A 14,247-nucleotide genomic window follows, 5' to 3' on the forward strand; every position below is an offset into this window, starting at 1 on the left:
TCTCACATACATGCAAACTTAAAACTCCACTTTAAAATTCAGACATATAAAATATGACCATCACCATTATACAACAACATAATAATTATCCAGTGTAAATGTAAATGGATTTCAAATATACACACACCCTTTCATAAAAAATTAACAAATCGTCACAATAAAATATAAATTTAAATAATAAGTAATCCTGCTTGAAACTTTATTGGTTATCAAACGGATTGTTTTTCCATAAATATTTTTTTTACTCTTCACCATAAAATTTTTATCGATTAAAACCTGATGCTAACCTGTTCAAACATATTACAAAATATGTTGACTATATTGTGCGAGAAGAAACTGGGATAAGTAGATTTTGGGAGGTTCTTTATAATGGAGTCGATCAAGTATAATGTTGGCAACTTCTTGGTCGCGTCAACCTGTAGCGAGAAAATGAAATATGATTCTCTGTCGAAAGTTGTAAGTGATCTGAAAATAGAAAGCAGAAGAGCAGGCTGTTCCAAATAAAATGTGTGAATATTAGTTTTAATGCAACATTGCTGAAGTCAGAATTAAAGTGCATAATGTTGCACTTAATTTCTTATTTTTTTTTACTCGGAGAACAAAATTTTAAAAAACCCAGATCTTAAATACTCTAATTTAATTTTCTGACCATTTTGTTGCATTAAAACATACAGATGCAAAATAATTGTACAATTGCTAGTGTCAATGGAACTTGAATACACAAAAAATATTTCAATACAATTTGTGAATATCAAATCATAGATTGACACAGCAAATATTTAATTACATTGCTACACTTCTCAAATTGAAATCTTACAGCACATTTTATGGATCAGCCCATATTGAGTTTCATGTCTTAATGAAAACATACATGACATATATATTATTGAAATAATATCAAATGCACAAATCAATAAATGCGTGAATAAAAAGTAAAGTGCAAAACACATCCTGAAATTAAAATGTAAATTTAAAGCAATTCAAATCAAATCAAATATGTAAACGAAAATTAACAACAAAGCGTATTAGGTGTGTTTTTCATACATACGCGTCTAAATAAGTTGTTGATTTTATGAATTTAATTTTCTTGAGAATTGAATGCATAGATGTTTCAGGTTGACGTACTATCATACTTTTTTGCGAACATATCATTGGCTACACGTCCAGTAACGAAGTGTGTAAATTATTTTGATGCTCTGTAAAATTCTAATTCATTCATTTTTTCCTGATGTACATATAATCATGTCACACGGTTAGCAGGCTCAACATTTGTTTTTCTTACAAATTATGACTTGGATCGATGGAGAGTTGTCTCATTGGCACTCAAACCTTATCTTCTTTTATCTATATGATGATATTATCGCACGAGATGATTTTATCATGTCAAGAACTGTATGTGTAATTTGTATCCAATGTACAAATGGCAAAGAGTTTTCAAAAAGATATTGTTAACATACTAGTATAATATATAATATTTAAATATTCTTTATGAACAATATATGAATATATGAATTTTCTTTAGCATAATCCAGTTTAACTAAGTTGTGAAGTCTTCTACACAAATACTTGTTGATAACAGATCAAGACCCACTGACCATTGAATATATAAGATCAATTCATTATGATTTAAGACTTGCCAAAAAAATAAGCTTCAAAATGAAACAAAAAGTATGCCAAATAATGCCTTGCTCCAAATAAGGAACTAGAAATGTACAGAGCTAAGCCACTAAAATATGAAACACATCAACATGTGCCAATGTGGGAGACATAACAAACATTCTTTACTGACAACAATCAACAACACAAATGGTCAAATGTGATCTCCATTATCTGCAGGCTTAAAGTCGATTTTGATACTACTGATATTAAAATAATCATATCTATGATGTATTATATATAATTACGTGCTTGGCAATGAGCTACAACAAACAAAACGGATATGCATATGTACGAACAACATACATTCAAATTGGACAGTAAGGCCCTGACTTCTTTTAATTTTAAATCCTGTTGAAAATGTCATGGTCATCGCGTATTTTGTAATCCAAGAAAGTTGCTGGACAAAGCTGGAATCTGCAGGAATACATGACGACCTAACTTGACATATTATTCATCCACTCTTAAATGCAGAGTTATTGGCAGACAAGAAAAACATTTCAATCTTAGGTTTGACCAAAATTGGCCATTGAAACAAACCGTCCAATAGTGAAGACCAGGAAATAAAAAAATCACATAATTTTCTCATTGATTCAACAGCAAATTTGTGACACAAGATTGATTTCACAACCTGTAGGTGTTTTTAAAACAATTTCAACACTCTTCCCAATTTCATGGCTACTAGTAAATTATTAGTGGAGAGAGAGCTTGAGTTATTGTTAAAAAAAACATTTAGGTCCGTGTGTGAAAAGCAGTTGATGATTACTTGATCCGACACTTTAAAATATATATATGCATCCACCGCATGAATGAAAAATATCAAAAACAACATCTCTTCTGAGCAAGAGTCTGCATCCAAAGGTTATCTTTCATCTCTTTCAAAATTTGATCGCTGATGAATTTTTCTTATCCTTAAATGCGTCTGTTCAAAGCCAGAACAAGCTCAGGAGTCTTTCTGTCTTTTATTTTCCCCATTGCTGTTATATTTTTTCTTACAGTTGGTTTTTGGTAGTGAAGCAATCTGCCATGTTTTCTTGAAACCCCTTCCCATTTTTGTAAAAAAAAAAATGGCAGTGTCTTTTTTCCTTTGTATTTTATAACCTGCTGCAGTCCAGTGTATCCCTTTGCCCTAACAAGATCGAAAGTCTTGAAACCAGTATAAATCTTCCAAGAACAAAGCAGTACAATGGTTTCTTGAAGTCTTTCGGTTTCCATACATAAAAGTCGTTTAGAAGTATTGTTGAACAGAAACAATTTATAGAACAGTGTCGTTATTTATTGTTTATGTATATCCCAATGGCGCCTGCAGTTTACATGGTTTCGTGAATATACATGTAGCATGACAGCATATATAGATACTTTAATCTTAATATTTGTTTGTTTTTGATGTTGTTATGTTGCTCAGACTTATCCATTTACATGTGCTGTCTTCTCAATGATTATAATGATCATACAGTTTGTAATCTTTACACATTTCACCATTTAAGGTTACAAATATACCCATGTATGGTGTAGTACTGTTATGTTATTGTCCATGATAATAATGATGTACTTAGGTGAGGTTAGGAAAAAATTAAGAAATTAAGAAATTAAAATTGATACTATAAGCTGGTAGATCATCAATTAAGGATAAACATTAAAATTATATTTGCAGGTATTATTTGGTCTCAAAACAAAAGAAAGAAAATCAAGAATCTTCTAACATTTTGGTAAATGACCTTTCATGAGCTATTAAGTGTTATAAATATGAAAATATAAATGGGTGTTATGGGCCAAAATATTTTACATTGTATTGTATGGAAAAACACCAAGGAGTCCAAACATTTCATGATTTGACACAAATTCCAAAACCTCACCGAAGTACGTCCATAAATAATAATTGCTTTGTTGTTTACTTTGTTATCCTCTGGTCTCTAGTGTCTCATTGGCAATCATACTATATATTATGAGAATTTGTTTTAGCACAATTCATATGTTAATTTTTCCATGTTTATTGGTATTCTCAACAAATAAGTTGAAGTGTTACAGCAATTTCATGAAATGCATCCAATATTGCCTTAAAGCTTACTGATAGTGAAAAAAATCAAGAAATTTCAAAACCGTAAAGCTCAATGTGTAGTGCTCAAATCCTATTTCGCAGCGTTTTCGAACTTCAAAGAAATGTCTATCAAGATATGAATCATGGCTTCCAAAACAGTCATATTCCAGACATTTATAAATGTATTACAAATGTTTACAAGTGCATGTATATTCTTTATAACGAGATGAATGATCACCAATCAATACGCGTTTATTTTTGGTTTAATGACATGTTAAAGCTGACTATAGCGGTTATAATAAATATCAGACTCCAAGTCATCACAAATTTATTATGGTTGCCTTTTCTTTATTCACTGCTTCAACATTTACGAATTAAGAAACGCATATAGAATCAACCGCATATATTTTACATGAGTATAGCTTATATACAGTTGGCCTATTGCTTAGCCTAGTGGTTTCTTTATGACTGACTGAACAGGAAAATAAACCAATGAACTTAAATTTAAGGTCGTCAGATGAATTTTGCCAGACAGACATTGCACCTTACAATCATTTCATGCACCAAATATAGTTAACCTTTTACTAATACTATAGTACAAAAATGTACTACAGATACAAATATGTCTTCCAAAAGAACCAAACTAAGGATACAAAACGAGTACAGGTACACTAAACAATTATTCTGTACACCAAATATAGTTTATTTGTGTTTTCCCGAGGCTACTGGTATTCAGTGCTTTCATACTTCAGCGTTGTGCTATTAGGCAGACAGACAGCAGGGCTATTGCAAACTTCACCAATTACATATTGCATTTGAAAGATTCAAAAGGTCTCTCACAATTCAAGCCAATTAGAGTACCCCAAATGTATATGGAACCATTCACAAGGTTGCCTGACACTGGGCAAAGGTCAGTATAAATGTCCTGTTAGTTAGATTCTGGTCCAGTTAAGAGCGGTTAACTGTACCAAATCCAGTTGAATTTTCAAAGCCTTTGGAACTACATGTAGTGCTGCGAGACTTTTACTAACATTGAACCCATAAACAATATAACAACTCAATAACTAAATAGTCAGGTGATACAGTCAAGACAGTTTAATACACAAACAAACATTTATGGAAACAAAAACAATATGACACATGTGCAAATTGCAATGAGTAATTCAAAGTGCTTTATACCAGGACTTGTCAAAAGAATTTTTGAACCTAAGCAATGTTTTTTCTATCACCTTATTTACCGGTAGTTATCAACTTTTCATTTCATATTCTAAATTTAAATATGACTAAATAAGAAGTGGTATGGTTGCCAATGTGAATGTGACAACTGTCTACCAGAGACCTAAGGATGAGGACATAAACAACTATATGGGTTAAACCTGTTGCTCATTGTTGAAGGTCATAAAGACCTCAAGGCGAAGTTGGTTACATTCACATCATTTGGACTCTGGTTAGTAGTTGTCTCACTGGCAATCATACATGAACATATATGAAATATTTGGTCATGTGACAGTCGTTTACGTATGCCAGGGAAACTTAGTTACTGAAGTGTAAATGTAGCAAGAGCTTACATGAAAGATGGTAAACTATGCCAGAGTAGGACGATGTCAGAGGAAATCTGTTGGAGGTACGTAGCGATTCCGATGTGCAAATCTTTCGGTGTAGTCACAGTCAATGTTTTCAGAACGTCTTATTTGAAACAAACACAACCACAATTTCTGTGTAAATGATGTGTATAATATTTATCTTCAAAAAAGGAAATCTTTGAGAACCAAAGTAAAAAAAAAGGCTGTATCAGGATTTTTATCTTCATCGATTGATTGCATCATGAAGTATTCTGAACTGTGCTTTTGTATAATATTATGTTCATGGTTGCATTTCATCAATAAAATAAAAGATTGATCACAATGTAACAGGAAGACCATCGCTATTTGTTTATCGTGGATGGAGATGATTTTGAAAATGGTAAAACATAGGTTTTTCTAGATCATATTAGACATAGCATTTCAAAGACTTGCTTGAAAAAGGTATAGTACCAACTATTTCTATCTTATTTTGGTGGGAAAGTATAGAACTGTCATTACTGTTGGGTAACTGAAAATATACATGTACATGTACATATTTTTTTTACGTCTAACAATAGACATCATTTTTTAAGAATAATCTTCGTCAGTATTATGGAATGTTTCATTAGCACTCATACCACATCTTCTTACACAAATATTATATGCTGAGTATAGTTTTAATGTGATTGTTTCCATGGTGCTTTTATCTCATTTCAAGCCAACTAGACTTTGCTTTGACTCATTAACCCTTGGAATTGTTTTAGTTCATACATGTAAAAATAGCATTTTATGTCAAAATAAACAGCTGCCCCATGAACGCATAATACGCCCATCACATTTTGAAAGCATAAAATTCAATAACTTCTCATTGTCATATCAGAAATTAATGGGAAAAAGGTATACCAACCCCCAGTAAACTGGGACTCATCGCCAGCTGTCTGACGCTTGAATCCTGGTAAAAAGGGATTTTTCTTGAAAGTTGTTAGTGGAGAAGCAGCAAATACCAATTATAAAGATGTGGTTTGACCTAACCCTGGTTCTAATCAATGACCAAGCAGTAAAGGCTAACAGTCTATCTGTCTATTGACATAAGGTCAAAAAAAATATATATATGTGGTTCCAGTTACACAGTCAGGGGTGGTACTTAAACAAGTGATTTCAAAATCACTTCTTTGAGTGATTTTGGCTGTGAAATATTTAAAATTTTCGCACAGACTTTTCAAAATCACTGAAACAAGTAATTTAAGAAGTTAAAATTTAATCACTTCAATAAGTGTTTATATCATTTTTTGGATATTTTTCCACAAGCTTGATTTTTTCTTGGTAAAAAGACCAGAATTCCATTGAAAAAACAACTATGTACATACAGAAATTGTCATTTGCTTGATAAGCCTGCCAGTTTTTACAGTTTATTTGATTATGCAAAAACTGGAATAATTTGTTGATCAGGACATAACCAATAAATCATTCTAATTCTAAAGAAAACCAATCAGGTCACCTTATATTGTTGACCTTTGTCTGGTAGTAGGAGTAGTTAATGAATATTTGATTACAGAAAAATTCCCAAGGGTACTTTTAAAAGCTTTAGCGCACTAACTTACTGCCCAAGCGCACTGGTGAAATTGATATACAAAGATAAAGGGATAATTGATTTATGTAGGAAAATTATAGAAAAGTTTGTGAAAATATGGAAAATCAATGAAATTAGCATTTGAAGATCAAAGAAAACACCAAAATCACTTAAATAGGTGATAACTGAATATAAAAAAATCACTGAAATAGGTGATAATGAAATCACTTGTTTAAGTAGCAGCCCTGACTGGTTACATCCTTATCAAAATAGGATCGAGAGCTAGGTCGACAATTTTTTTTTTCTAAATTTTTAATTTGGGTTGTCAAAATCAGGGAATAAAATCTGACTGAAATTGATTCCAGCAATACTGTTTTATACACGCCCCTACTGGAAGTTCAACGTTTTACAGGAGTTGAGTTGTAAAATAAACATTCATGATAAGTTTTTAGTTACTTTCATTGCATTCTGTTATGAATTGTTGCATTTTAGCCATAACAGATACTTCTGATGGCCAATCAAATTCAGATGACAGAAATCTACATATCTAATTATTGAAATACACATGTACAATCCTCAAAATTTGAGAGAAATGAAAACAAATTGTTCTTGTAGAGTCAGGGTTTAAACTAAGGTGGGTCGGGTAACTGGAACCAAACATATATAATTTTCTTTTGCCGTATTTATGGTATAAATATTCTTTTTTTGACAAAATGTCTTAAAAATATGTTCAACAGACTTTTTCCCTCAGAATCTATGTTGCAGAAAGTATTGTTGAACCATACAAAACTTTTCATATGGACTTCAATTATCTGCATAGAGCATTTAAGGTTGTTCAGAATTTAAATGGTATATATTTGTGTGAGGGCACTAATAAAAAAAACAAAATTAAAAGTCAACAAACATTTAATGTACACATATGCTATAAAGTATCTTCCAATCCTGAAATACAAACTTCAATTTTAAATTTTATTACATTTCAATGGCTATGAAGAACTGAATCCACTTAAAAACACCTTTGGCCAAGAAAAAAAGTTTGTGTGTTTACTCTACCCCTACCTACCCTAATTTTTATCCCCTACCCTATTTTTTTTTGCCAATTTTGATTAAGCACTGTTAAAGTTATAATGTTGCTTCAAAGACCAACAGACTCAATGTAAAAAAAATCCTGCCTTACCCTTTTTTTCTGCATGTGACAGTAAACACACATACATACTTTTTTGTTTGGCCGTATGTTAAGTTTCAAAATAAACTAAAATGGGGTAAAGATTTTTTTTTTTAATTTATAGAATATTTCTTTGAAGCAATGAAATTTGCTTTAGGCTTGGCAAAATTTAGAAATAAATTTATTAGTACTTTTGATGAACGGGAGCATGACACTACATTGAAACTTCCAAAATGATCAGATCATATCAAAATTAGCTCAGGCATGGCACTGTATACAACATAACCTCACTTATAACGACATGGGATTTTGGATACATCACTTTTGTGTTAAAATAAATATGGTTTTATTTGTAATGCTGTCAGTGTTGTGCATATGCCATAGTTTAATAATTTTCTGCAAGTGTAGTCTTTGTTTATGATAAAAATACATTCTGGGTAATCAATTGAGTAGATTGGTGTTATATGGACGAGTTAAATGATGTAAAGGACATTGGATCAGGGATGGGGTCGATTACTTTAAAATGTAATCGATTAAATTACAATTACTTTGCTAATAAAGTGTAATCGATTACATTACAATTACACCCTATTTTATATGTAATCAATTACATTAGATTACTTTTCTTCAAAGTAATCATGATTACTTTAGATTACTTCTGATTACATTGTATATTGCAATATCAAAGGTTTTTTTATAACTTTTTATCCTCACAAAAAGCTAATTTTGGTGATTTTTTTAAAAGCCTTAATTTATTCATCTTATTCAAAAGAATTTATATACAACATGTGTAATTTGATAAAATAGCTATAGACAAGTGTCCTTTCTCTATGTAAAAGATATAACTTTATTTTTTTCTACCAAATTTTAACTAACTGCCTAATTACCAAAAAACCTGAACAAATAAGGAAAAATTAATTAAGTATAGTTTTATTGTCTGTTGGGACATAATTGACACATCCATTAATGTTTTTACAGGTGTTAATCACTACTTCCATTTTTTTAAGCAAACAATAGGAGAGCTTGGGTATTAAAATTTTATTGTCTTAATAACAATATATCAATAAAGTTAAAAGTGGTTGATTGTCATTATTTGTTTGAAAATTTGTAATACTTGATCTAATTAATAATTAATAGATTTATTGCCAGGTGAAAACACAAAACAACTTTGTAACTTAGGAAAGTATATACATTTCTCTTTAAATTAAGAAACAGTTTATAATGTAATAAAAGATATTTTGTATTGATAAAAATTCTGACATCACCTATTGTTTACTATGCACATTGTTTGTAATATTATGTGATATGTATACACTGTACTGTACTTGTTTATACTGATGAGTCTTAAGGCTCAAAGTTAATAAAGAATAAAAATTAGAGAGCACATATTATATACGAATTTATGGAATTTTTTTTTTATTAAATTTGTCAATAAATGAAATCTGGTTTTAACTTCCATTTTGAATTAAGTGGGCTCATATATTTATGTCGACCATCAATCTCAAATTAGAACTAAATGTTTTCTGCATTTGAATTTTTAAGTAGTTATGTAAAAATATTGGGTAAACTTATATGAAATTGGAGTTAATCAGAAGTTTTCAATCAAGGGGGAAAAATGCAATCAAGGCATATTCTTGTATCATAAGAGCTCAATCTCTCAACAAAATATTGGAGAGGCAATTTTCTTCAGTAAACTGTAAACAAAATAAAACACTTGGTTATACAAATTTGTTATATAGATGATACAATTTATCACATTAAACAAGGTCCAATCATTGTGAATACTAGTTTCATGATTTTCATTCAAGCTTTACATTTTCTTATTTTCATCTTGTCTATCAATAACTATTTTCATATATATACAAGATTTGTAATCAGCAAGTAATCATATGAATGTAATCATAAAGTAATCTAAAAGTAATCATGATTACACCTGTTTTTTGCAATGTAATCGATTACATTACGATTACTTGTAATCAGAAATGGCATGATTACTGATTACATAGGATTACACTGCAAAATGTAATCGATTACAGCTGATTACGATTACTGATTACGATTACCCCATGCCTGCATTGGATACAATGTATATCTGTTTGGGTATGTGTATAACTTTGAAACTTCATAAAGGACAAGCTATAAGGTTACAAGAGCGCAATTATTTGTTTACATTTTGCCGGCAAGTTTTTAACCCCAACATGGTACTCAAAATAGAATCCTACGGCTTCTGATTGGTTGATACAGGATTGGAATTACATTTAATCAAAAGCTTATCAAATTAGGTTTAAAAATTGCCGAAAATCATATTCACATTTTACAAAGTATAGAAAATATCTTCAATTTCTGCATGTCGGAGCCATTAAAAATATGCCTTTTTAATTAAGCGAAAAAAATAGACGATCTTTTTCAACTGCATTTTAAGTCAATTTGAGCCGCATGACCCTATATATTTTTGTGGTTGTAAAATTAATGCAACACTGGCATTTCTAGAAACAGGAACTGCTACCCGTTTTTACCTAGTTTGTGTAGCCTTCGAGAAAAAAAATACAGAATACTAGTGGTACCCTATGGAAAATGCAGTTCAAATAAATCCGCTCTTGTAACCATAAAGCCCATATCCTGAAACTTTCTCTGGGCAGGTCAAGGTCATAGAGACCATATGGGCAATGATCTCATTTCACATATAACAATGCAGTTATTTTGTTATAATTTATGATAAAATGAATTGTAAACAAAAAATAATGAAATGAAAAAACTTAAACCTCTTGTAAATGAGTCTCTATAACTTGAACTATCTTGGCAGCGTGTATTTCGTTGTCTTCCGCCAACATGGTCAACATATTTATCAACGGTTTACTATTTTGCGTGAGATCCGCAAGGGAATTTCTGTATTCTTCGGTAACGTCCTCCATTGTGTTCTCTGGAAATGTACAAATAAATGTCTGTCACAATAAATGTTCTAACATATTCTTCATTTTAACTTCTTCATGTTCGTGTATGTGTCTGTTTTACAAATGGCGATGATCAGGTGACTACAACGTAATCGATTTGTTAAACTGATTTTCATTGGATAAAAGGAGGAAGTTCTAAAAGCTAATTGAGTCACGTGTTACATTTATTTACGCTACAATTTTTCAATAAATATTTTTTTAGTAAAAAGGAAATTTATACGGAAATTTCTACTAATAGATTCATTTTATAATTTGTGTTTCAAGTAGATTCAGTTTTTTATGTCTCTATAACATTAAATGACCAAATACCACAATAACATTATAAAATTATTAAACTACAACGGCTGATTCAAGTTATCATGAACATATTTTTTTTGTAAAACAATTATAAGATCACGAATGTCACTTCAGAGATCATAGCCACAGTACTTAGTTTTTACCAAGCTGTCTTTTAAATCAAGAATATGCATAAAATATTTTCCTGCTTTCTCTGACTAACCATTGCTAAGGACAAATCTTCAGGTACCGTGACAAGAATTAACTAAGGCGAAATGGGAGCTTCTGTGTTCTCATTTCGCCTTAGCTGTGAATTCCAGGTAAAAAAAGGTAGAAAATATACTAAGGCCAGATGGGAATTGAACTAAGGCAAAATGAGAATTTAAATAAACAAATTAAACCTCTGTGCTTTTATAGCAATTTTAACAACATTTAATAAGGCAATGTTTCTCTTGAATTATTATTTTTAATAAAAGTGACATTTTTTATGATTTTAAAAGAAAAAAATCCACAATAAAACATGATTCATTAGGAAAGTTGCTTCGTTTATGCTTAATTTAATATAAGTTTCAATTGTATAAATTTTATTTAATTAGAAGTTCTTAATAATCAGTCATTTATCCTTTACATTGTGCAACACAAAGAGTTAAAAAAGAAAAAAAAATGGATTCCCTCAAACTTGTTTACATACATGTATATATTACAAAAACTTTAATAAAATAAATAAAATAACATAATTTTTTTTAAATCGTGTTATAATTATATATAATAAAGATAATACATGTAAAATACAAAAAAAAAAGAAGATGTGGTATAATTGCCAATGAGACAACTCTCCACAAGAGACCAAAATGACACAGATATCAACAACTATAGGTCAACATACAGCCTTCAACAATGAGCAATGCCCATACTGCATGGTTAGCTATAAGAGGCCCCGAAATGACAATGTAAAACAATTCAAACGAGAAAACTAACGGCCTTATTTATGTACAAATAATGAACGAAAAAGAAATATGAAACACATAAACAAACGACAACCACTGAATTACATGGTATGCTATTATTTATAACATGTACATTTTCTTTATTAGTATGCAAATTTAAAATTGGGTTTTGAATTCAGTGCTGATTCAGAGATGAAATATTTGTTATGATAGTATGATATTTGTCTTTTATTTATTCATTGATCAAAATATGAAATATCCATATACAATTTGTCATATCTAATAAGACTTTATTTACAAAATATAACACATGAGTAAAAAAAAATCAGAAAAAGAACAGCAGCTATAAAAAAAAATATTTGAAAAGTGGGACACCAAAGATAAATAAATATTTCATGGTAGAATTTGACATCAAAATAACAAATAATAGCTAATTGCAATACTAATAAAACATAACTTAATTACAATGTTTACAGAAGCTCCCATTTCGCCTTAGTTAATTCTTGTGTACCTGAAAATCTGTATACTAAGGCAAACTGGGATTAATTTAATATAATTATTTTGACAGTTAAGGCAAAATGAGAATAAGCGACTGCTAACTGGCCTACGTGACATTTCCTGCTTTGTTCAGTAACGGGCTTTGTTAATTTCTGTTTCTCTTATTCTATAATTCTACAGTTGAGAGTTTTTTTTATCTAACCTGTAAAACATTGCATATTAAAGATTTACTAGTCTAACAAATATTTAAAAAAGGCAATAGTTGTCACCATGGTCAACTTTTGAACTGAACTTAATAAAAAAGGGAAGGGTATTGCTTATCATTAATTTTATCTCTTTTACTAAGTCCACTCCTGTTTTTTTTTATGTTAAAATATACTGTTTGGTTAGCAATAACATTCGTTTCATCATGAATGTAAACTATAGATTTTTAATTGGTATTATTTTTGTAATTTTTGTAATAAGGCTGAGTGGCCGTGATGTCGAAACCAACCGTTGGAGTTCACGGTCTCTTATTGCAATGAAGTATCTTTACCGCGGCAGGTTCACGGTCTCTTATTGCAGTGAAATATCTTTACCGCGGCAGGTTCACGGTCTCTTATTGCAGTGAAGTATCTTTACCGCGGCAGGTTCACGGTCTTTTATTGCAGTGAAGTATCTTTATGCAGGGACAGTCGACACTAAGTAAACAAAAACTGTCCCTGTTTAACGTCAAAAAGATGTGAAAAGTAATTACTATTACTTGATCTTTCAGTAGATTGTTCAAAAATGAATCCTACAGTATACCCTATTCAAATGAAGAATAAGATCAGTAGACCGATCAGTTGATGGTAGAATCTATTAAAAGTCTTGTGGTAATACTAAATTACAGTAACTTCAATCACCTGTGGTCATCCCTAGTTTTTGGTGGGGTTCGTGTTGTTTATCTTTAGTTTTTATGTTGTGGCATGTGTACTATTGTTAATCTGTTAATCTGTTTGTCTTTTTCATTTTTAGTCATAGCGTTGTCAGGTTATTTCCGAATTATGAGTTTGACTGTCCCTCTCTTCAAGTCTGACTGAAAATTAGCAGGTTTATGTCGACTCGACTATATTTTTTTTAAAAGGAAAAAAATATAGACACAATGACAATGGAACATATATCAGCATATACCAAATAAATACATCAAGGAGGCCGCCCACCCATGATATTTACAAAAATCAAGACAACACATATTAACACTTCAAAATAGAACTAGATAAAAACAGTAAACTGAAACTTTTTATAGATGTTTTTTTTTTAACTTGACAGATCATGATCATACACAGACATAATATTTTGTGAACGATAAACTACTGCTGTCTCTAATTTTTAGAAAAAAAACGTTCGTAATAGAAAATTCTAGGCCCGGCCCTGAAACTAAAAGACCGACATGCTGTAAAACTTAGTTGCGGAAAGCAAATTGAAAAAAGCTCGATAGTACAATCAAAGCTGGCAAAGAGTTACGATCCAGCCCCTTCCTCTTGGGAACTGGTTTTGAATAACATTTCGATCGCTAACAATTATTGAAAGTAACACAAATAAGATACAAAAATTTACATTTTC

The 14,247-nt window shown here is 30.6% G+C and overlaps 1 protein-coding gene across 2 annotated transcripts in view; it reads right to left on the reverse strand.

The window, feature by feature from the left end:
• LOC139486464 (uncharacterized) overlaps nucleotides 1-11,039 on the reverse strand; it is a 36,041-nt gene extending 25,002 nt beyond the window's left edge. For both annotated transcript variants that reach the window (XM_071271349.1, XM_071271348.1), the window contains exons 1-2: nucleotides 10,754-11,039; nucleotides 288-416 (exon numbers count right to left, since the gene is read on the reverse strand). In XM_071271349.1, the coding sequence (XP_071127450.1) occupies nucleotides 288-416; nucleotides 10,754-10,903 (279 nt within the window). In that variant the 5' untranslated portion in view covers nucleotides 10,904-11,039. The remainder of the gene's footprint in view (nucleotides 1-287; nucleotides 417-10,753) is intronic.
• Nucleotides 11,040-14,247: the final 3,208 nt, after the last annotated feature.

The sequence above is a fragment of the Mytilus edulis genome, chromosome 8 (genome assembly GCF_963676685.1).
Source record: "Mytilus edulis chromosome 8, xbMytEdul2.2, whole genome shotgun sequence".
Taxonomy (NCBI): Eukaryota; Metazoa; Mollusca; class Bivalvia; order Mytilida; family Mytilidae; genus Mytilus; species Mytilus edulis.